The sequence below is a fragment of the Meleagris gallopavo genome, chromosome Z, assembly GCF_905368555.1.
Source record: "Meleagris gallopavo chromosome Z, MGAL_WU_HG_1.1, whole genome shotgun sequence".
NCBI lineage: Eukaryota > Metazoa > Chordata > Aves > Galliformes > Phasianidae > Meleagris > Meleagris gallopavo.
The window spans coordinates 37,321,483-37,347,259 of NC_139435.1; the positions used below are offsets into that span (position 1 = coordinate 37,321,483).

At 37.4% G+C, this 25,777-nt stretch overlaps 1 protein-coding gene across 8 annotated transcripts in view; it reads right to left on the reverse strand.

Moving 5' to 3' along the window:
- Window positions 1-6,362: 6,362 nt before the first annotated feature.
- The window catches only part of PRUNE2 (prune homolog 2 with BCH domain), a 133,211-nt gene continuing 113,796 nt past the window's right edge, over window positions 6,363-25,777 (reverse strand). For 3 of the 8 annotated variants that reach the window (XM_085213892.1, XM_085213899.1, XM_085213895.1), the window contains 7 exons: window positions 24,652-24,828; window positions 20,579-20,681; window positions 16,907-17,038; window positions 16,665-16,751; window positions 13,989-14,087; window positions 13,792-13,873; window positions 6,363-9,219 (listed from right to left, as the gene is read on the reverse strand). In XM_085213892.1, coding sequence (XP_085070018.1) covers window positions 9,214-9,219; window positions 13,792-13,873; window positions 13,989-14,087; window positions 16,665-16,751; window positions 16,907-17,038; window positions 20,579-20,681; window positions 24,652-24,828 — 686 coding nt within the window. In that variant the 3' untranslated portion in view covers window positions 6,363-9,213. The other 5 variants (XM_085213893.1, XM_085213897.1, XR_014880599.1 and 2 more) reach the window with 4 other exon arrangements.

Here is a 25,777-nt window from a genome sequence, read left to right on the forward strand (position 1 = left end):
GACTTATTATTATTTTAGTTCAGGAGAGGCTGAGAGGAGAGCTTTAGTGGAAGAGTGATGTCTTACTGATTCTAGTGCTTGCTCCTAGATATCCACCGTGTTAAATCCACTTGCTTCCCCCACATTGGTTTTCTTTCCTCTTCCCATGGTGACAGGGTCAGAAATGGGTGAATGGACAAACTGAGATCTTTTATGGCTGTATATGTTTATACCATACACCAGACACACCTTCAGGAAATGGCAGCTTCTCCACCGAGCAGTGCTGTTAACTCTTTAAATATCACAGGAAGTCTCTTCCATGACAATTAACATTTATTCATTTTACACTGAATTTCTTGTGTCTTTTCATCCTTGGTATAGTTCATCTCCTGTCCTGTCATTTATTTCCTGAAGCTCTTCTCCCCTGTGAAATATTGTTTTCCATCTGACTCCATACTAGATCTTGGTCTTTCAATATTTTACTAGCTGAATTAGAAATTCCTATGATGTTCTCTGATCCATGCTTTTTCCATGCAAGTCACTGGGCAATAGAAAAGTATCTTGTCTTTTTTTCTTTGAAATTTCTGCCATATTCCCCAGCTGTGAGTTGCTGAAGGTCAGATGGATTTGTTTCCATTGGTTCAATCATTTCTTTAGAGAAGGAGAAAACATTTAGAACAGAACTCATTTGCACTTATTTTGACTCAAGACTCCTAGGCAAACGGGAACTGCTGCATTTTAGGAGCTCTCCCTAAGGAGAACCAGCATGTTCCATGTCCTGGAAGAGGGCTGGAAATCCAAACAGAAGGATGTCTGTAGCATTAACTTCTAGTCATTTATCTGACCTGTTGTTTCTTCCCCTCTCCCAGACTCTGATAATTTTGGCGTGTTCCTTTTCCTTTTTCCTTTTAAAAAGCCCAGATTTCACATTCATCTGCTCTGTGCTTCCTAGGTTGACTGTTAAATGCAACACTTCCGATACTTCAAAGGGATGAAGGAGGAGATGGTTTACAGTTACGATGGCTTAACACAGGCCTGTCATATAAAAACAGCACTTCATTTTCTGAGTCAATTTCTCACAGAGGAAGTCTGTTTTACATTTCAGGCTTCAGGGAGCAGAGCGGAAAATACTCTGTGGATTTTTTTCTTGTTCTTGCTGGAGGCTGCTTTGCTTGCTGCCTATTGAAGTACATACTAGAGGAGAAAAGAGATGAGATTTCTGTTTTAAATTTTAACTGCTCTGTTTTTTTGTTTTTTGTTTGTGTGTTTGTTTTTGTTTTTGTATTAAGTTGTGTGCCTGCTAAACAGATTATATCAGAAAAAGAGCCTGTTCATCTGAATTTATTGCTTTGAACAGTGAGCCTTGAAAACTCTAGAGGTTAATGCATTTTCTGGCAGATTAGTTGCAGTATGAGCAGAAAAAGAACACGTTTTTTCTGCAGTAGCTCACCACAGAAGTTGCAGTTACTCACCTCAGACACAAAAGAAACTTCATTTTTTGAGGTTGACATTTACTTTAAGGCTGCTTGTAGGTTATTAGCTAATGCAGAAGAGAGACACGAGTCTGTAAATATGCGGCCTCTTAAAACATTCATATAAGGCATTATGCTGGATTCAAATTGCTTGCTCATGGCAGAAATATTCATTTCAAAAATTATTCATCCTTAGAATCCAGACAAGATGCAAGCTTAAGAGATAATAGTGCTAACATATGCACCTTAGCTAAAGAAATTATCCTTCCTAATAGTATTCATGAAATGACTATTAGAACTCATTTATTTAAGGAGAGATTAAATCTGATTTACAGTCTTCTTCAAAAAATAAAAATAAAAAATAATAATTTACTTTGTTATTCCTTCCAGAATAGTCAGACATTTGAATTTCCATATCAAAGAGAAATTAAGAAATTGCAAGTCACATGTATTTTTCTGCAACAGTGGTTATGGCTAAGAAGCATCCAGCAAAGAGCTAGCAAAAAATGTGTCCTAGTTTTCTATTATCAGCCTTGAGCAGTGTTTTGCCTTACTTCTGAATAACAGTGCACTAAATAAGGTTATCATGAGCTAAGAAGAGCAAAGACCATGAAAAAGAGGCACCAGCTTGAGTCTGCATTTCATTTCAGACTCTCAAGTTTGGCAGTACTCAGTGCAGCAAACTCCACTGTCTCTCTGAATTGAGTAACACAAATTATCACTAGAGGTGCTGTCAGAGAGGTCAGTCTTTGCAAAAAGCACATAATTATTCTTCCTCAAATTTATGGACCCTTCTAGGAAAAATAACAATGGGAAGAACAGAGCACAAGATTTTTTAGGGAGACTTCACTCATTTTGGGTCACTAGCTATTTAATCTCTCTGAGTGAGAGATAATATTCTGCAGTGGAAGGACTTCTGTCAAGGCAGGGACTGCAGAACTGTAAATCATGAATGCAAAAAGGATCAGCCAAAATTTTATCTGTGTAGCCCCTTTCTCTGGCCTTGCCTTGCACATAGGCAATTACTCATGCAGAACAGAACCTGCAAGTAAAATGGGCCTTACTAGATATTGCTATCTACCGAGATGTAATTTTTAAATGAAAGTTAAATGGTGCTATTATAGTTCTTGAAGACAATTTCATGATATTTTAAATTTTCTTTTCATTTTAGATCTTGAAAGTGAAATTCAGTCTTTTACATAGCCTTTTTCTTCCTTTCTTTTTTCCTCCTTTCTTTTTTGTTTCCACTCCCAGTAAGCCACTAAATAAAAGCATTACAAGAACCAAGATAACCAGCTGGATAGGAAATCACTAGCTGTTGTTTAGAAATTAAAAGAAACTTGAACAGAACACCAAAGTCATAAATGTTTGCCTTTGCCAACTTCAAAGTGTTTGTTCACAGAAAGCAAGCCCAATGAGTGAGAAGATGCAGTAAAGGGCAAGCCTACATCAAAGGAAGGATTAGAAAATATTAAATGCTTTCAGCAATGTTGCAGTGGTCTGAAGTCCTCTGTAAGTTCTTCAGATATTAGAGGGATTTTTATGAGTTTCCTGGTGAACTTAGAGACTTATTTTAAAGCTCTGTAAATTTAGCTAATTATCAGTATCTGTCTGCAGGGTAGATTAATTTTGCAATGCAAACACTGTCAAAGGGTTGTATGAACAAGGACTACAACTGCAAATTTTCTGACTCTTGCTTTGTTGGTTTCAACAGTGGCAGCACAGTTTTTTTAAGAAATAACTACATATGATGATATAGCTAACAGCACATGGGACCTGTCTTGTATTCCCAATAGTGGTATTATTAGGAAATTGAGGAGTGCTTCTAACAGTCAAAAACTACAAACCTGTCAATCCACAACTATAGCCTTTTTATTTCTCACAAAATACATAGCTAGCACGGCCACAAGCTCTCAACACTAACATGTTTAAGTCTCAGAGGTGCAATTTTAACATCCCAAATTTTTCACAGGGCAGACTGACCATCCACTAATGGCTATCGACTCCAAAACTGTACAGATGAGTCAAAATCACCACACTCAGAAATTAGTTTGCTCTCTGAAGTAAACATAAAATAAAATAAATAAAGTAATTAAAAAAAAAAGTAAATTATAATAAAAATGGAGCATAATGAGGAATTGGTAGCCTTAATGACTTGTCCTAAACAACTGTTCATGATTAGAACACCTCAGTACATAAATCCCAGTGCTTTTGTGTATATGAGTATGATAGTTTGGGTGAATGAAAGCTAAGAGAAAAGGAGTGTGAGCAGGTGAGAACAACTTAATTGAGATTTTGAAAAATTAAAAAAAAAAATCATCTTTCATTATACTTAATTGAGCTTCACAGAATCATAGAATGATTGAAGGTGGAATGTACTTCTGGAGATCATGTGGTCCAAGCTCTCTGCTTAAGCACAGCTCACAGAGCAGGTTGCTCAGGATCATCTTTTTGAAGACCAGGCTTTTGAAGATCTCCAAAGAGGGAAACTCCACAATCTCTCTGGGGCAGTCTGTGCTCGTACTCTGTCATCTGAACACTAAATAAGTGTTTTCTAATGCTGAGGCAGAGCCTCATGTGTCTCAGATTATGCCCATTGCCTCTGTTCCATTGGGAACTACTGAAAAGATTCTGGCTCCATCCTTTTCACACCCTCCCTTCAGGTATTAAATACTGATAATATTCCTCTAGGCTCCTCCAGACTGAACAGTTCAGGTATCTTAGCCATACCTCCCAGGAGAAATGCTACAGTCCCTTAAACCTTTTTGTGACTCTTCACTGGATTCTATGCAATATGTACGTCTCTCTTATACTGTAGACCCCAGAACTGGATTCCAGATGTGGCCTCACCTGTGCTAAGCAAAGGGAAAGGATCACATCCCTCCACCTACCAGTGATACCTTGCTTGATACATCTCAGGATACTGTTAAACTTCTTTGTGAGAAGGGCACACTGCCAGCCAGTGTTCAATTTGGCATCCACCTGGATGTCCCAGGACCTTTTTTACCAAAGTGCTTTCCATTCTGGGCAGGCTCAGCATGTACAATTGCTTGGGACTTCTTCCCCTTAGGTGTGGGACAATGCACTTGTCCTTGTTGATATTCCCAAGTTATTGTCACATCATGTCTCCAACCTGTCCAGGTCTCTCTGAATAGCAGCATGATCCTCTGTAAATCACAGAACATCCCAAGTTGGAAGAGAACCACAAGGATCATGGAGTTCAACTCCCGGCTCTACACAGGATCACCCAAAATTCAAAGCCTGAGAGCGTTTTACAAACACTTTTTAATCTACTGCACTTAGGGCTGTGCCCACTGCCCTGGGCAGGCTGTTCCATGCCCACCACCCTGTGGTGCAGAATCTGTCTCTAAACCCCAGCTGCCCCTCCCCTCACACAGCTTCATGCCCTCAGGCCCTGTCGCTGTCACACAGAGCAGAGCTCAGCGCTGCCCCTCCACTCCCTGTGAGGAGCTGCAGCTGCCATCAGGCCTCTGCTCAGCCTGCCCTGCTCCAGGCTGAGCAAACGCAGGGACCTCAGCTGCTCCTCACACACCTTGCCCTCCAGACCCTTCACCATCTTCATTGCCATCTTTTGGATGCTCTCTAATCATCACTTCTTCTGAAGTCCAGGCAGACAATAGCCATTGCTCTCTTTTTACACACAGTTTCACTATCTTATTAAACTAGTTCTCTAATACAGAACACAATCCACGACATCAATTTCTGGTTTAGCTCTGATGGCTTGAACTAACAGGAATATAAATCTTTGAGAGGCAGGGATGCAGAAAGTGAAAAATTCAGGAAAATAGCAATGTAAATATAGCATTCAGCAATGTATTTTCCTTTCAGCTGCTAGACTGCTCTAACAACAATGACTGATGGTATTAGGATGACCCACAGGTCTCTCAGCTACAGTGGTACAGCAGAATTAAGAGTAACCATTTAAATCTGCACAGTTTAGGGTATAAATAGATTTCAAATGACCAGGGGATAATCAGAACAAAACATTTAAGGTGCATCTGAATTATACTGGAAGAACCTGCAGAAAGATCATGGAAACCAAAACACAAGCTACGATTCTTGGAATCTAGCACCTCTTGTGTATGACATGGCAGTAATTAAGCCTGTTTCTGATGTCCAATTTAAGCACTAAATTATCAATCCTCAGACTAACAATTCTTCAAACTTAACAAAGACTTCACAGTGAAATAGTCTAGTCTAATAGTCTATAGGAGCATTTATAGAGTTGCTTGCAGGTGGGTGGCAATTAAGAAGCCACAGGTTATCACCTTTAACTCCTACGTGATGCAAATTACCACTCAGTGCTCTGAGTCAATTGTAAAAACAGTCACCAGGCTTTAAAGTACAGACAGTGTAAATTGACCAGGTTGAGATTTAGATAGACTGGGAGAGGAATGGTTGTATGAGACCAGCTAGGCAGGAGGACTGAACAGCCATCAGCTCTACCTGACTTGCTCCCTCCATTGTAAAGTCAAAAAGTTTGTTGAAGTTCTAGGGTTTACACATTTCTGATATGCTTTTGGCTTCTGCCTATCATATAGGATGGAATGAGACTATTCATGCATTTGATTTTTAGATAATAGCACAGACACAAACTAGACAGCAACTTGAGGAGGTCCTCATACATGCTTTCAAGAACCATGTTACTATTATCAGCAAAGCAAATACATTATGCATGAAGATAGAGAGCAAAGTCAGGAGTAAAAGGATTGCCTTAATTTAAGCTTTGAACAGGAAAAGAACAAGTAACAGCAGTACATTCACACACACACACACACACACACACACACACACAGTTATTACTATGCAAAGATCTGTGAATTGAAACTGTCAAATGTTTCCATGTGCCCGGGAAATAAAGAAAAAAAAAATCAAGCTGAAAATACATACTTTCAGTGGCAGATTGCAGTTCTTTATTTTTGATTCACATAAATATATGCATACAATGATATCAGATATCCTTGTATTGCTTAATCTATAATTGAAGATAATATAGGTCTTTTAACAAAGAAAAAAGAAAGTTGCAACTATGAATTTATATTTGATGTGAGCACTCTCATACACAGTAGAAAAGATCTGTATATAAAAGATTATATCTGTGCAATTACATGTACTATATTTCTTTCTCAACAAACTACTCGTTTATTAATATTGGTTTATTATTGTTAGTATAATATCTAATTGACATATCATATTAAAAAAACTTTTTAAAATACATTAATAAGCAGAGATAACCACATCTTGTTCTTGCAACCATTTATGCAACATCACATTGATAATTTGACATTTGGCTTAAACAAACTTCTACCATCTCAGGTTGTCATTATTAGTCTACCACCATTAATCAAAGTAATTCACATGTAATTTTGCTGTTTAGTGATTTTACATAAAGCCTTTAGATTGAAATTCACTTCCAAGCTGACATCTACTGTAAAATGGGGCATAATTTCTTTCATGTCTTTTACATATCAAAGACATGAAGATTTCTGCTGAACCTCTGCTTTGCAGTGAACGTCTCTTCTAGCGAAGAGAAGCACTTCTCTCATCTACAGCCTTACACATGTCAACTGCTTGAACTACAAGTTTACAAAAGATGTGGCTTCATGCTACAAAATGCTCTTCAGATCTAGATCAAGCTTAAATAGCATCTGAAAGGTAATACAAATATTTATTTGTACATAAAGCATTATCCCCAGTATTCTAAGTGACAGCACTTATAAGGCAGACACAAGCCAAGATTCAAATATCTGAGAAACTGTGAAACCTATCAGATCCTAATGATGATAAGATCAGGATATGGAGCAGCAACAACAGTCAGCAGGATCTGTCCCTTCTTTAAATGTGAAAGTTAAGAGGGAACCGATAGAAAGATGTGATAAAGCAGGCTACCCAGAATGACAGACATGATACACAGCCTGTCAGTATTGAGTAGGACTGTAGCTGTACAGATATTTCAGTTTAGTTGCTGGCAGGTAAGCAAGCATTTAGCAACTTCCTGTCTTTCTGACAATTTAGTCACTCTTTGTTACAATAGCTGAACAACTCTGCACATCGTGATGAATACATCTGCTCCCTTCCCTGCAGACCACTTTTTTGCAAATGCAAGACACAGTTCTAGGGTGCATGAAAATCTCTTGAAGATGAGAACAGTAGCTTGGGAGTACATAAGTCTGCTATTTCCATTAGCACATATAATCAAAGAAAGGAAGGGATCTTCAAGATCACCCAACTCCAACCCCTTGCCATGGGCAGGGCTGCCCCCACCAGCTCAGGTTGCCCAGGGCCCCATCCACCCTGGCTTTAAACACCTCCAGGGATGGGGCACCCACCCACATCTTCTCTGGGCAGTCCGTGCCAGCACCTCGCCACTACTGAGGAAAAAATTTCCTCCTAACATCTAGCCTATCTCTCCACTCTTTTAGTTTAGAACTATCCCCCTATATCCTATTACTACCTGCTCATATGAAAAGTCTGATTATAAACTACTTTTAATCTCAAAAGGAAACTGAGTCAGGAGGTTTGGCAAGTGCATGCATATGTCCATTTGGGAACAAGAAAGCATTAGTCATACTCTTGACTCTTGACTTTCAAAAGCAGACAAGTAGCATTTGCTCAAGTATTGATCTGTACTCTTCTGCAGGGGAATAGTTTGAGACACTGAAGTTGCTTTCCATTTGAATGTCAGAACTTAATGCAGTGTATTTCATATCAGTATGCAGGACAGCAGCAAAAGATTAAATGCTTGGGTCTTTTTCCTTTTCATGTTTATACTGGACAGACAACAAGTGGCATTGCAATACGTGTTTTTGATATTAAATAGACTTCAAATAATATTTTGACATCTCTTCTTAACAAATAATTGTGAGAAGTACTAAGTAATTGTTTTGTATTCATAGTACTAGCAGTGGCTGTGATTTCAGTTATGATGCCTTTTGGAGACTCATCACTTAAAAATGTTCTGGAAAAACAGGCTTTAAAAACAATAATAAAACAATATTTCAAGGATCTTAGATCATTTGATAAACTTTTAAAGGATTAGCTACTTCTGTAAAACCTATCCTTAAAATAAAGACACTGAACAAAATTATTAAAATGAAACTAATTTTTGTTAGTAATTTTTGATCTGGGAAATATCTTTAAACACTTATGAGTTTTTATTACACAGGCTTTCCTGTGGCCAAATAAAAAGTCATTAGGTTTAAAAGAATATGGAAGAACTTTTCATACAGGAAGAAAAAAACATTCACTGAAGTCCTGCTTCATTTTTAGAATCATTTTGGAACTATAAGGTTACTGCTGCTGTGTGAAACAAGACTATGATAATACTTATTGTAATAATAACTATTTTGCTCTGTTATGCAGAAGCAGTACTATGTTGAAGACACAAATTAAATAAAAATCTACATCCTCATTGACTCATTCATGAGGCATAATGTTTGTGAAATTGTACAATCTGAAACAGAATTTGCATACACTTACAGAAACCAATGCTAGATGTTATAGCTTTTCTAACAAAAACTCTATTTCTGAAGATAAAAAAATAGCCAGGTCCAAATTTCTTGTTTCCAAGGCAACAAGATGGGCCTATTTCATCTTCTTGGATTGCTAAATGGCACCAAAAAATTATACCATAAACAAAATGAATGAAATTTCTATTGTACACCATGATCATGGGTGTCTGAGTGATGAAAGTCCTCTTCTTCAAACATCTGGCAGTGATGCTTTTTATTTCAGGGTCATGTCAAGCCTATATATTAAAAACAACAAGAAATGCAAAAGAAAATAAATCAATAGGATAGAACACATGGTTAGTCATTTCCACAATTGTAAGCTCCCATAAATTGTTGGGCATCCTCATCTCTCATTTACATTAAATGCATCAGTGTCAATTTATACAGATCCTATTTACCTTATGTAGAAAATACATCAGGAACTGCTACTGCTAGTTTGCTGTCAGTAACTGCATTCCCAGCAAGTTCAATCTGAGTAGCAATGGACATGTGATGTGGAAATACACACTGATGGAATGACAGTACTGTATGGTAAGAAGTGGGTACCTGTAAACACACCTCTAGAACTGTTTTTGCCATGTAGTAAAAACAAAGTCATCAAATTCTTTCAAACTATTCTATACAATAAAAAGTTGTCATCACAAATATTGCATCAAAACACTGTTTCCCTCTTAGAATGTGTAACTATTTAAAAAACATTCTGAATATTCACCACCTGGGAAGAGAACATGTGTAATTCTTTCCTGTGGAATATTTCATAATGAACATTTTTAAAAATGTCATGAGACAGTGCAAGATGTAAAAACAAAATAGCACACAGGATGACAAGAAACAAAAGGCAGCAGAAGAAAACTAATATTTGGGCAGACTCCAGAGAGGTTTCAGCAGAAAGCATACAGAAAAAAAAAGCTGTGTAATACTGTCACGATCACTGTGAAGATATTTTCACAGGAAATCCTATTTCCCATAGAAACTACTCCACAAATGACTGATACGACTGCAGAAGAAATCATTGCCACTTCTGAAATGAATACATATTTACACAGAGAAAACAATTGGCATTAATTCAGTCTCAACTATAGTTATTTGAGCTAAAAATTCTTGTCTCAGAAGAAGAAAATTTTTTCAAGCCATCAAAAAGCTTAAGTCATAAAAACAGTCTTCAATATTATTTATTCTTCATTCTCTTTAAAAAAAAAAATGGTTCTCATATTGACTCATTACAGCATAAACTGTATCTGAGCGGAAAAGAAAAAAGATCTTTATAGATCTTATGTCAACTGCTCAAGGAATTAGAAGGTTAATTTATAGTTCTGACCTGTGGTGGTCGACTGACATACAACTTTATTTGAAAAAAAGAGACAAAAGAAGCTCCATGTTATTTATGTGTCTGCCTTCTAGTCAGTTGGTTGCTTAGTTCAAATTCACTTCCTGATGGGATCTTTTACTGAAGAGTTAGGTGCTGCTATTTTCTGAACAGTATTTCAATTCAGGACACGAGGGTAGGAACAGCAAAGTCAAGTTACTCCTGTGGAGACACTCATCACCAATGTACAGACTACTGCAGTGATGAGTCCTCCTGCTGTTCAATCAAACTAACTGTTCGTGCCTTGTGACCAGCTATGGCTAAAACTGTTCCACCGATGCACAGTAAAATAGTGCAGGGCTTTCCACTTGTATGTTTAGTTATGACATCAGATAGAAGAACAGTTTGCGAGAGGACAGACACATTCCTATTTCCAAAGGAACCATTTTGGCTTTGAAAGCTAATAAAACAAAGATACTGGAGATTTCATTAAAAAAGCTTTAAAGCACAAAAGAAAAGACAAGAAAGGTATTGAGGGTATAATCCAGAAATTAAAGAGAAAATTAAGACTTTTCAAACTTCTTAGTGAGAAAGGTAATTTTATCACCCTTTAACTGAGAAGAACGCATGTGATCAACTTCACTCTGATCATGTTGCACTTCTTATTTCAGTCTTTCACACAACCTGAATATCCTCAGGATAAGGACTACATCTATTTCTGTTTGAAAATGACCAAGAACACTTCAAAGACATCTGTAATGCAAAGAAAAAAATCTCAATTGTGGTGCTTTTTTTACTTGCATATATTGAATCAAGTTCCTGAAAACAAACGTAAACTGATTTGGTTCTCCAGAAAACTTTATGGAGTCTACCCAGTCTCTATTCCTAGAAGCATGCTTGTGAAATAATACTGTAATGAAATGATTGTATTAGACATAAATTCTTACTCCTGCTCCACTGAAGTCATTTCTGGATCATTTGAGAGGCAGCTAGTTCTGGGCACAAAAGAGGAAGCAGTAAACATTTCTTCTGTTTTATTTCTTTCTCTTTTTAAGTACAAAAACAAATATAGGGGATGTAATGACTTAACTGTAGCAAGCAACTTTGACTGCACAAATACAAAAACGCTACTGTTAGAAATTTAGAGAGAGACCAATCAGTTTGTGTAATAAGTTTTTAAGCTATTAAAGCTGGGAGGGGAAAAGCACTACAGTTACCTCGTACATCCAACAGTAACAATAGCCAGTGTTGCCTCATGTGAATATTCAGTCCCCCTTTCAATTGTTATGCTGCAGCCTGCACTGTTTTAAATCAGAAGCTTAACAAGAAATAAACTTTTCACCACAGTTATCATAGTTCAGTATGCTTTTTTGTTTAATAAAATATCCAGGTGATATCAGATATAGCTACCTACATAAATGTACTGCTTCTGAGGCAGTTGAATTGCTAAAATCGAAAAGTATTTGCAAGTGTTTGTAGCATTTCCTGATGGTCATTTTAAAAGCTAAGTTGAGTAAACTGTTGAGGAGAAGTTGAGAAAAATGTGTACCACAGAAGAGGAGAGAAAACACAACAAAGAAGTTGTAAGATGAAAATTCTCAAGTCTATAATTTAAAGGAAGGAGGTTGAAATTAAACCTCTAAAAGCGGCCGTTATAAAATTATAGGAAAAATGTCATCCTTGAACTGATTGGCAGAACTCCCTTCTCTGGTATCTCGTGGACAACACACACATGGAAAAAGTACAATGCACAAATTGTTTGTAAGCTCAGCTTAATGAATGAAAGACTGCGTCCTTCCAGCTAAAAGATTTCTAAGTTATTTTACAAGGCACTGCCTTAGCATCTTAAATTCAAAGTACAATTCCATGTTTAAAATAGCTGATCGTCATCTGTCACTGACTTATTAGGATACCATATAGTGATATAACATTATCAAACATTAATCCACCAGCCCTTCCAAACAATAGCAGAAAGACAGAAAAAGATACAGAAAAAGCTGAGAATTAGATACAATAGCTATTATTACCTTCATAAACTGTAAAACAAGTTTTAAAGAAGATTTATCTTCCCAAATTCATATTAATCATCCAACATACGAAGGAGAGAAAATATGTAATAAAAAATTTTGACAGAGTAAAAAAGTAACTTCAGTCTTCCCCATGACTATAGAAACAATCACAAAAGTAGCAAAAAATGTGTTTTTTTTTATAGTCTAAGAGTATGACTACTGTTTAGACTGTAAGATATAGCAGGTTGCCTATAGTTAGAGTGGAAGTCAATTCACAAATGTGGCAACTTCCACAGTTCTTGAAATTATGAACAGACTGCTGTACCAAACATGTAACATACTACTGCATTCAATCCATATCTGTGAACCAAATAAATACAATACCAGCGACCAGCAGAAAGCTATCTTACTTAGCTGTTTCTGAAGCTTCCCTCAGTTCTTCATCCAGTCTGCATGAGTAAAAGTTATTGATATAAAGAAACAAAGAAGCAAGCAGAGCGTAAGAGAGAAGCAGAGCAATAGCAGAGCAAAGAAGAAATATAATACATGCTTCTAAAATAGGCACACAGTATTGTGCACTGACCCTAAAGCTCTTCAATTCATTATGGTAATACTTATACCTATTCTCAACTCACCTTTAATATCTAACTCATTTTTTATGTTATTTGGAGGCAGAAACATAAAAGCAGCAGGGATCTGAGGCATGCCCAGAAGATAGAGCTGAAAGCATAGTACTGCTCTATAAGAATTGAACTAGCTGCAGCTTGGTCCAAATCAAGGATATTTATAGATAAGTACATCTTTTTTGGCAAAGAAGGCTGATCTCAACAGCTTGAAGGGGAAAGCAGGATACCAAACCACTGCAAGGCCTCTCTCATTCTGCTGTTGAGGTCACCTGTTGGTGACTGGCTGTTACACAGACTCACTCTGCTATGAGCAGTAGCATGGGCTAGAAAGCAAATTTTACCTCATTCTTCTCTTAATACACTTCTCTTCATCATACCTTACAAGAGTGGGTGAAGGAAGAGAAAAGACATTCAAGTTCATATGATACACTCAGCACATTGTATCTCACTTCAGTAAAACTACCAAACAATCACATAATCCAAATCCTGACACAAACCTGCAAGTCTGCTACAGGTGGGACTTTTCATGATCATAGTGGCATTTCTGCTCTTGCTAATGGACCAATTGGACTGCTGAAAGTGGCATTTGATATTCTTTTGCTACAAGAATCTTTCTCAACATGAAGCTGAACATATCTCTGCTCTTCTTCCACTGATTTGAGTACATATCCACTTCATACTGTGACATCTTAAAAATACTTGCCTCTGATGGGCACACTTATAATCTTTTGATTTTTTTGTTCAGCAAAAAATGATGATAAAGGAACTGAGATGGAAAGATTTTCTTCATTTTACAAATTGTATCATTTGGCCCAATACAAAATCTTCTTCCTATAAGCTTTGGTTCCCCTAGAATTACATACTTACTGTGTTTTGCGTTTCAAAAACACGCTGTTTTCCTGCTTCAGAGTTTGATAGTGGAGTTTTTAATGGAAGAACACATAAACATCTGAAATAGTATAGGGTAGAAGTATTCTATTCTTCTTACAGACATTGAAACACTGTTACTAGTTTGTAAAATTACTTCTATTAGACCAAATACACATTTTATGTACATCACTTACTTGACAATACTATCTGGTATGTGCACATATTCCATTGGAATCATCTCACGAAGCTCTGCCAGTGTGTTGACATACCGTATCTTACTGCTGAACTTAGAGCTGAGACACAGAAATATGTGTTAATTGAGTTTTCTCACAAAAAAAGTTTTTTACAATACTTTAAAGAGTGAGGGAAAGAAGGCATTTACTTCATGAATTAAATAACTATACATATCATTTTGTTATTTATATTTCAGTTACAGAGTTTGGTTGGCCATGAGCATACCTTAATTCTAATGAGGCTGAAATCAAGATTTTTCATTTTGCTGTCATCTGACTAGGCTGAATGACAGTATTTAGGACAGTGTCATAAACTGTAATGCCTAGATACTAAGCAATGTGATTAGTTCTACATTAGTTCTACTCTTTCAAAGAGATATATAAAAATTCTAAAGAGAATCAAACTCTCTAAAGCATAAATACATATAAAAAAATATGTAAAGAATTCATTTAAAGTTATCATAATGAATTAACATCAATCATCTCGATCATCACGTGATCATAGAATCATAGAATGGCCTAGGGTTGAAAAGGACCACAAACATCACCTAGTTTTAGCCCGCCTGCTATGTGCAGGGTCGCCAACCACTAGGCCAGGCTACCCAGAGCCACATCCAGCCTGGCCTTGAATGCCTCTAGGAATGGGGCATCCACAAACTCCTTGGGCAACCTGTTCCAGCATGTCACCACCCTCAATGTGAAAAACTTCCTCTAATATCTAACCTAAACCTCCCCTGTCTCTGTTTAAAACCATTTCCCCTTGTCCTATCACTATCTACCCTTGTAATCATGACAAATTAGCATTTATATTCAACTATGACTCTCGAACATAGTACAACTGAATGTCCACATTTGTTTAGATGAGTACAGATCAGATTTGGAATGGAATTTAGAATCAAAATTACGTGGTTTAGCTATCTCATTGTCTTGGAACATTTTCTCCTTGCCTTGGGACCAATTCACTTCTCACTCTGAAATTTTCAAAGCGTGTGCCAGTCATTCAGTGAGCTGTTTTAGGCTAGAAAACTGAGCTATATCCATCAGCCTTCAATTGAATCAGGTTTATTTCTCCTTACATTGCTTTTTACTGAATTGGTTGTCTCTCTTTATGCCTCCCAGAGTTTTTTTACTCAACTTTCTCACAGTGCTCCTATGTCCACCAAAGGGCTTCATATTTCTCCTATCTTCAACTCATCTTCTAAGTTAATGAGTGTGAACAACAAGCTGAACATTAGCCAGCAATGTGTCCTTCCTGCTAAGAAGGCTAATGGTATTCTTGGATTGATTTTGCAAAGTATCACTAGGAGATAGAGAGGTGATGCTTCATCTCTTATCAGCATATGGCTGCCTATTACAGGAGAAACGCTGACATGCTGGAAAGAGTCCAAAAGAGGGCAACCAAGATGATGATGAACGCAGAAGAGGCTGAATGAGCTGAGAATGTTCAGTGTGAAGAAGAAGAAGCTCAGAGAGAGATGTCATCAATGTGACATGATGTATATGTATATTACCCTTGCTCATTTCAGTGGTATCCAGAGACAGTATAAGAAGCAACAGACACAAACTGGAACACAAGAGGTTCCACCTACAAATTGGGAAGCTTTTTTACTGTGTGAGTGATGGAGCACTGACACAAGTTGCTCGGCTATTCTGGAGATTCCCTTCTCAGAGATCTTCATAAGCTGCCTGGAGATGGGCCTGGGCAACATACTCTGGGTTGCCCTGGTTGAATAAGATCAGTTGGACAAGATGAGATCTACAGATCCCTTCCAACCTCAACCATTTTTTGATTCTACAAAGTTCCACCAACATTATGTCTTGCCCATATTTTTTTCAGTTCCTATTTGTACTTCACTTAATGAATCCCCTATTATTACTGCTGACAATTCCAAGTACCGTTTCCATGTCACACTGGTATTTTCAGTTATCACTTTCTGCTAAGATCATCACATCTGAAGGAAGAAGTTGTTATGGTGCTCAGTCTATCACACTTTGGCAGCAATGGGAGGAGTAATTTCCTTCATCATTTCAAAGTTACTCTGTCAGGACAGAACACCCTGATAGGACAGATATCTTCAACATTCACCTTTGTACTCCAGGGCCAGTTTGTCATGACATACTCTCTGTGTGGCTTCTGTAGACAAGACACCTCTTCTTTTGCATGGAGCAATGTTTTCTCATGTCTGACCATGTACACTCCTGATCTCCAGGTCCCAGACACATACTTGCCCATTTTTAAGGTCTTCAGTGTCTAACAATTCTTTTGAGTTTTATTAACCAAAGCACTGTTTTGGGTGGTAGAGAACTTTTTTGGAAACAAGTCTCCTACATTCTCAAACATCTCAGGGCAGTCTTCTTGAATAACCATCAACTTTTTTTTTTTTTTTTTAAAGCCTTTTTGATGGGCTCAGACAAAAAAAAAAAAAAAAAAAAAATCCTAATTCCACATACATATATATTTAAACAACAGAAAGTCATATAAATCAACTTTTTCCCCACTCTTTGTAGGGAATTCGTCTTCAAATGAACTGTATCAGTGAGAGATCATCACCATTTCGGATTACTTAGGTTGTGTCTGTATTCTTTCTGTATTCTGAATTCCTGGGACATAACAAATAACTAGTGTTCACTACATACCTTATAAAAGGTCGTGTCACAGCCAGAATCGTCCTGATGAACCATGATGGATGGACAATTATGAACGATTTCAAATTCTTCCTTAAACTAAGAAAGACAAATAGTTTATTTAAAAGGTTAATAAAAAAGAAAACCATTCACAAAAATAATAGATAATGAACACTATCATACTGAGGAACAATAGAAACGAACAGTGCTTAAAATAATGACTGTGGATCAGAAAAAAAAAAAATACTATTCACCGACGATCAATCATCTGGTAACACTTTTTCATCCAACCCAGCCCAGGCATCCTCCTTCTTGGTGTAGCTCCATTCAAGTATACAATCATATAGTCTTCAGCTACCATCAGCTCTAAGGTACTGATTACATACCTGATAAAAGAACAGAAGTAAGTGAGCACATACTTATCTATTTAAATATAGTAAAAAAACTACTAGGTATACATTAAGACAGACCAGTAAATTATGTCAAGACAGTGCTTTATTTTCTTTTAAACGTAAAGCAGAAATTTAGAACTGGTCACAGTGCTACCTCTATAACTATGAGTAAAAAATATTTATTTATTTATTTATTTTTAATACATATTAAAATTAAGAAAGTTTGTGAGGGAGAGCATGGATGGACTGAGTGAAATTTCAGGTCATTATAAGACTAACTGTTGGTAAATATCTCTTCAATATTAATCACTACATTTGTTCAATGCAAAATTAAAAGCGTTGGGATAAGATACCTGTGTGTAATTCTTACTATCCTCAGATTACCACTGCTGAATTTTTGTGATTGTCAGCTACAAGCCTTCTGATTCTCAGAGCTAATAGAACTTGACTGTCAATCTGTCTTCGGATGGGATAGAACAGTTCAAGCTCTTGCTTCATTTTGTGAGCAAAGCACTCTGAATACCAAATTTATGAGGTCTGCAGTATTTAGACTGACCATTACTCTTAGGACAAAATACACCCCACCAGAAGAGCAGACTATTGAGTTACATGAAAAGGTAGCATTAAATTCTTGTCCACATGCAAATATTCTGATCAGTTTCAGAAGTGCCTGCCTCACTTGTGTGTTCAAACTGAATTCTCTGCCCTCCAGTCTCAAGGTATGTTTGTGTGAAAACTACAGTGAAAAATTATGGGGACACACCTTAGAGAATTGAATGCCTGAGAGTTCTCACTGTAAGAGGCAGTTCCATCACTGACCACAATGCCCTTTTAACAGGTCTATGTGCATGACTCATGATCTAATCTGACCCTTTAACTCCTTACAATTCAGATTCTTCAAAACAAGAATAGAAAATCTGGTTCTCACCAAAGAGATAATATTTTAACTGAACAGGAAGTAGGCAGCAACTGACTGAATAGTTTCATGTATTTGATAAACCCATCTAGACTACTTCTCACTAAAGGCTTTTCATTGCTCTTTCCTACCTTCCATTAGTGCATTCTCTAAGTGCTTTTGCCTCCTTAAAGTGAAGTACGAAAGAGTGGGATTGTTCAAACAAGGCCATAGCTGATGCTATGAGAAAAAACAAGGCCTACCAGCAAGCTGCAACATGCAGCTTGTCCAGCATGTGCAGGGTTAAATCTGGATTCACTGTGCAGCACAGCTCTCTACTGCCCAAGGCACCACACATTCACAAAAAAAATAAAAATAAAAATAAAAAAAAATTTAAATGAATCTGCTGACCACTTGACAAGTTATAAAATCATCCCTTCCCATAAGGGGCAATATTTTGGGCTTTAAACAAATCTAGGCAGTGAAACATATAGAAAAGTGTATTGAATAAAGAAAGTACTTTGGAAAAACACTACCACCCTTCTAGTTAAAGAGACAGTCTGACAAATGTTTATGCCCCTATTTACTCAGGCACAAGGAAATTGTGAATATTATGAACAATCAGTTACAATAATGAACATTCATAATTAGGAATAAAGAGAAATATTGCAACAAAAAGGAATCTTTTGTGACTTTTTAGTCAGATCTCATTTATCTCAAGTACTTTTCCTCAGCAGTTCTTATTCATTGTGGGTTGACCAGTTGCTGTTTTAGGCATGCCATGGTCTCTTGGAAGCCTGGCTTAATTAGTAACTTCTTGCTATTTAATATTAATGGTAATTTCCTCACTGTTAGAAAAGATGGGCAGAATTTTCCTCATGGAATAAAACAATTCACTCTGTCTGAAAACAAAAAGTATTTATTTTGACTTTCAAAGTGTAGTTTTACAAATTGTAATTCTGTTATAAAATTTAATATCTAGAATGTATCAGTCAGCTACAAAAGAGAAGATTCGATCTCAAAGTTCAGAATTTGGCATAAACTCTACTCTTTGAAGACAGCTTGAAAGGATTAGTTAAGATAATATATAAGAGAAAGGTAACCAGAAATGTGCAGGGAATACAGACTGGAAAGTGGTTGGAAAATCATAAATAATTGAGGAAAGTTGTTGACCACAAACTAGAGGTGGCTTATGCACTGCAGCTGTAGAATCGTCTATCAGAATCGTGCCACACACACACATATAAAATTAATAATAATAATAATTTGCCTGTATATCCAGATATCCCTGTGATTTAACAGTGAAAAGTTCCCAAATACTTAAACATATCAGTTACTGGATACGTTGTAAACTGTCCAGTACTCTTTAGGTAAATGCAATTAATGGGCCAACAAAGAAAAGAAAAAAAAAGGATGATTTGACTTTCTATTTTCCTGTTCTGTCTGTGTCAGAGAGAATAAAAATCTCTAAATTTTAAAGTTAGCTGAAGCCAATCTGAACTCTGTTTCTACTAATTCTACCTACGACAAGAGTTTTGGGTGACATCAGAGGGTAACTGTTTAATGTCAGCCACAGTTACTGTCAGCTTTGTGCACTAGTAATCAAACCGCAGTCACTCTTTCCATCTAAATTAATGGGCACAGGGTGAATCAGTTACTGTAGATGATGAGAAGTTTGACCTGGCAAATGCTGAAAATTTGTCTGACCTAGAACAAAAGCACTCAGTCTCATGTATCACAAGTTGACCAAGTCGGAGGCTTTGACTCTCACCATGTGCATCTTCAAGGACTGGAGCTCAGAAATTGGGTTTATGCTCTTGTGCAAGGTTTTGTGCCTTGTAAGCTGCAGATTGTGAAAACCAGGCTTTTGCTGGCTGTGGAACTGAAAGATTGGGTTTTATAATATGGAATGATTTATTTTTCAGCAACTGTAAGCAGAACTAGCTGGTGGCAATTAGGAAAGTTGTCACCGTCACATTTTTTGCCTGCCAAGCTAAGTTGCTATTAAGAGTAATCTACTGTGATAAATGGGGATTTATTTGGTCAAATTCATGCTCTGTCCAACAGAAACCATCTGTAGCTGAATCAGAAGCAGCTAGAGTAAGGAAAACAAAGTTTATGCTGTTTATGTCAGTAACTGTTATTCACCCCATACTTTTTAAACAAGTATCAAAAAATGTGCCTATGACTCCCAAATACAGCCACAGTATTTATTAAAAATATAATAACGACGTATCATAACAACACATAATAAAAAATAAACAACGGAAGCCAGTTTGGAGGTGTCAGGCCCCGCAGGTCCTGCAGTTCTCTGCAAGGACAGGAAATTGTTGGTAAAACAGTGCAATGATCAAGAAGCTCGTCCAAGAAGATGGAGATGGAGATTCTGTATTCATTAACATTTAGGAAGATACTACAGTCAGATTTACTTCTGACAAATATGCCTAAATTTGGAAGGGTGAGTAGATAAAAAGTAGCAAAATAATACATGATGGAACAGTTTATCTAAGACTGCTACTCTCCCCATCATTCCAATCACATCCCTTCTAATGACTCACATTACCTCTTAATTAAAGACAGGTTATTTCTCAATACAGAATTTTGAGAAGAGTCTGTCATACTGTACACATAATACTCACAGGAAAAGATTTTCCATGACATAGTTGTAATCAGTTCGGCTGCTGTCTGGCAAGAAGCACGCAGCAAACACAATGATAGCATTCAGACCATCACCATAGTACCCTGTGGAACAAACAAAAAGGCATTTTTACCTTTGTCAGAGGCTCCTAACAAGATAGATTTAAAAAGAAATCTCTAAGTCCTGGAATAGAGTGATTGTATCTACTGCTGAAGAAGATGCAAAATAAATGAACGATTATCAAGTGATAATGAAGTAGGATAATCAGTAATGTTTAATTCCTGGAAAACATGCTTAGCAAAACTATGAGCAAACTTTTTTATAGAACAGAGCCAGAAAAAAAAATTCATCCTACTTTGTAAGTAATGCAATGTTACCTGCACTCCTGGCTCATTGCATCTCAATTGCAATTGTGTGCTGAATGCTCACCTTAGCCTTAGGAATAAAGCAGTAAAGAAAATATCCTACATTTGTCATCCTGCATCTTTACAATAATGACTATGAAGGACTTGAAATCCAATTTCAGTTGGCTCGTGCAGCTCCAAAGGCCTCAGGATATTCTAGGTATGTCTGCATGAGACTGTAGTTTAAGAACTCTTGAGGATCAGTTAAATACTTTGCTGCAAGTTTTGTATAAAGTATTTCTTTATCTTGGATATTTCAATTGCCCTGTACTAGTGTTCTATTGTCTCCACCACTGCCTAACGATACCTCTCAAAGCTACAACATTACATTTCTGGGCTCCAGGATGATTACTTGCTACCTGAAAAAAAAAAAAATGCTATTTTTCATGATATATTAATGCTGGTCAATCTCCGTCACAGTTCTTTTCAGTTCCTATACTATTGCAAAACAAACAGGACCCGAGGAAATGGTTGCAAGTTGTACCAGAGGAGATTTAGATTAGACGTAAGGAAGAACTTTTTTCTCTCAGTGAGTGGTCAGGCCCTGGAATGGCCTGCCCAGGGAGGTGGTGGAGTTGCCATCCCTGGCAGTGTTCAAGAAGCGCCTGGATGAGGAGCTACGAGTTATGGTTTAGTAGCTTGTGGTAGTAGTGGTAATGGGAGGATGGTTGGACTAGATGATCTTGCAGGTTCTTTCCATCCTTGTGATTCTATGATTCTATGGTTCTATGTATGCAGCAGCAGAGCAAAACAGAATTCTTCATGGAAAGTCACACTGTCTGTGTGTACTAACTGGGAAAGCATTGAGAGACTGGTTTCTCTCCTTTATCACTCAGTACTTGAGCCTCAGGTAGCTGAAACTAGGAAAACCAGATGACACTGATGTCAAGGAAGTCATTTTTTATGACTTTGGAAAATGCATAATCCCAGACCAAATGTGTGTCTCAAGGCATATGCCCATGAGGTCTTTCCATGTCAAAGAGAATTACAGCTGTTTAATCTCAACACCATCCCACCCATAAAGACAAGCACAAAGGCACTCTTCATTAAGGGCCCTCAGCTGTTCCTCAAAAGACTGAAAACCACCGTTGCCTCAACACTTACAAAGGGGAGGAAGAAAGGATAAGCCTCTGAGGCAAAAACCTGCATGTCAGAAATAAGCCCTTTGGCCATTTTACTTCATTAGAAGTAATGCAGCTTGCTAAAGGATGACGTCAGACTTCTTTCCTTCTGGATTTGATAGGTTTGAGTAAATATAATGTATTAGACAAGCTAATAGTACTTATTTATTTTGTTAACATCAAGTTGAGAATGCAAACCAAGACTTCATCCACTTCAGAACAGTCTGTATAGTGAAGATGGCTTCCTATCAGTAGCCTAAACTCCATTCCTTCCGTAATGCTGACATGGAAGGTATGTCCTAATTCTGTGCAGTAATATCTCACTGGCTCTCAGAGGCTACTTAATCTATAGATAGCTTCTGCAGCTACAGAAGCCACCATACAATAGCAACCCAGCAAGTCCACTGTCTTCTGCAATTCCACACTATTGCCTTGCTCCCCATCTTTTTGGAAAACACAGACAGGGAAAAAAAGCTTGAGAATTAGCAAATGAGTTCAAGCCAAAGAAGAATGAAGGCAAAACCACGTTAGGGCATGTGACATGGCATGAGATGGCACAGTTTCAAATGATGTTAGGATCCAACAATACTAATAAATAGTACTGCATTAGACATAGATATGGCTAACTGAACTTGGTGTACCAGCAAAGATCTTAAGGTCAAATATGGAGAGTAACATCACATTCTTAGCATAGACGTATGCAGGGAGGGAGAGAAAGCTCCATCCATCTTTTCAGCTCTTCCACCTTTTAAGAGCTTGGCATATAGGAATTTCAAAACATTCTTAAAAGAAACAAAAAGAAGAAAACTACATTTCACCTCACACACTCACCCCTTAATTCAAGTCTCTGTTATGTCTTCTTTTTCTTAGATAGTCCCATGCAGTTTCAAAGAGAAAGCACTGAGTTAACCTACCTATCCTTTGGTAAAATATTATGGAATAAGGCAGTATTTTTTTCCAATGCCTTACAAACACAGAGGGGATTACCATTACATAGATTAAAAATCTTTAGAAGACTTTCAAGACAATTTATATCATGCTTCAACTATAAATGGCAGGAAAATAACACAAGGATCTTTACCATGGCAATAAAAATCCAAAGAAAAACTGTTTTTCTTCTTTTGCCACTCCAATTACTTAGACCTATGTATCTACAATCATAGAGCACCATACTTCTTCATACGTTCATAAATTCTGGAGTACTATGTCCAATTCTGGAACTCCCAGTACAAGAAAGACAGAGAGCTGTTGGAGAGGATCCAGAGGAGAGCCACAAAGATGATCAGAGGGCTGGAGCACCTTCACTGTGAAGACAGGCTGAGGGAGCTGGGCTGCAGGGTGACTTAATTGCAGCCTCTCAGTACCTAAAGGGTGCCTATAAACAGGAGGGGAGTCAACTCTTTGAAAGGGTGGATAACAGCAGGACAAGGGGAAACAGTTTTAAGTTAAGGAAGGGAAGATTTAGATTGGATGTCAGGGAGAAGTTCTTTACTATGAGACTGGTAAGGTGCTGGAACAGGCTGCCCAGAGAGGTTGTGGATGCCCCATCCCTGGAGGTGCTTAAGGCCAGGTTGGATGGGGCCTCAGGCAGCCTGGTCTAGTATTAAATGGGGAGGTTGGTGGCCCTGCATGTGGCAGGGGGGTTGGAAATTCATGATCCTTGAGGTCCCTTCCAACGTGGGCCATTTTGTGATTCTGTGATACAGTAAGAGTGCTACAATCTAGAAAATGAAGTTTAAAAAAAACAATTTCTGTAGGACAATGACTAAACTGTTACTGGCATATGTATCTCAGTTTATCTGTTGCATATGAAAGTGCTTTGTATTTAAAGTATCAATTGCCAGATTGAAAAGTCTGGTTTATGTTTGTTGTCTGACTTTGTTACTTGCTTCACTTATGTAATCACTGACAATAGAAATGTAAAGCAGATCAAAATTAGGCTCTTCATCTCTTCCAAGAAAATTTAGCTCTGTGCTACACCTATAGACCAGGTCTATCTGTGAAGGTCTTCCTGTGTCAGCCACCACTTTTATAGGTACAGAGCCAACTGCAGGAAAGTGAAATAAACACCGGCTGATCTTCTAAGTGAGTAGGAAAGACTTGCAAGGGTAAATATTATTGTTCTGAAAATACTCTCCCACAAGGCTTCCAAAAGTTGGAAGAGAATTCAGATCTTTTGAAGGCTTTTTTGCGGTCTTCAGCTGATAATATCTATTATTATATATATTATATATATTAAATATATATATAATATGTATAAATCAGCATCCAATGACCAGAAAACAGGATGACCCACTCTGATGCTATGTCAGTAGTTCATTTACTACTCCAATTGAAGCTTGAAATTTGTATTTCATAACATCATGGGTTATAAGACACAATAACGCTTCTGTAATTCGATGGAGTTTGCCAATTAATCGCTTATTGCCATGGCTGATAAATAAACTCTCATTGCTAGTAGAATAACCAAAATAAAATAGAAATAAATCATGATTACAAAAGTATGATTTTTCACATCAATCTAAAATATACACTCCAAGTTTTCCTACCTCCATGTGAAATAACCTTTTTGTAAGGTTCAATGACTTTCATATCAATTCTTTGCTCTTGTTCCCCTATAACCACTGTTCTCCATAACCTGTTGTCTTCTCGCTCCTCCTCAGCAGTATATTCTGGAATTGATTCAGACTCCTCTTGGGAAGCATCCTTAGTAGCATTCCGCTCTTCTGAAAAATAACACTATATATTACATATTCATGTACAGACTCTAAATATTTTACCTTTTATATTCATTTGAAAGAGATAATTGGTGTCAGTGGATTTTTAGAACCTGGATCTGTGCTTTTGTAAGAAGAGCAGAATTTCACCAGTCAGTAAATAATGTGTCCACTTTTATTTAACTTTTCATCATTGTGGTGGTAGAAAGAATAACAGCAATAACCACTGTGCACAATACCAGCAGTGAATTTTTTTGTATTTGCCTGGTGTATGGAAACGGCTGGATCACGGCCTGAACCTCTGACTGATCACCTGAGGTGAGAAATGAGTCAGCCCTGGGAGCACAGGTGAAGGCAATTCACCTGTGCTGCTGGAAAGGGTGGAGCCTGGCTCCACCTCTCCTAGACCCATTTAAGAGCTGACTACCAGTGGGGAAGGATCTCTTCTGGAAATCCCTCCTTTGGAGTTTTACAGTGAGCCCAGGACAAGGGCTCACTCTTATTTTTTGGTGAAATAACCTGCTTAGCCAAACTCTCTTGTATATTTCATAATTATAACATCCATATATACATTGATTATACACCTGGGAATCACATAAGACTCATCCAGTAAGTACATACAACTCATCAGCTGCTTACTGTAGGTATTGACCTGCAGGTCTTAAAAATTCTTTGTGTTGCTGGCATGAGAACTATAATAAAATGCAAAATTATGGAACTAAAAGTGAACACAGTGATGTCCCCTGTCTAGACAGAAATTACTACGGAGCTACAGCTTTTGAACTTGTTGCTCCATCCCAGTTTTCCTCCAATCTCTTTGCATCCAATACCATAAGAACATTTAAGTTCCTCTGCTTTTGTGATAAGGTAATGACTACCTGTATACCTCAAGTGCGGTATTCATGTCCCTCAGGATCTTTTCTCCGAGGTTGAATTCCCTTCCAGAATGTGAAACACT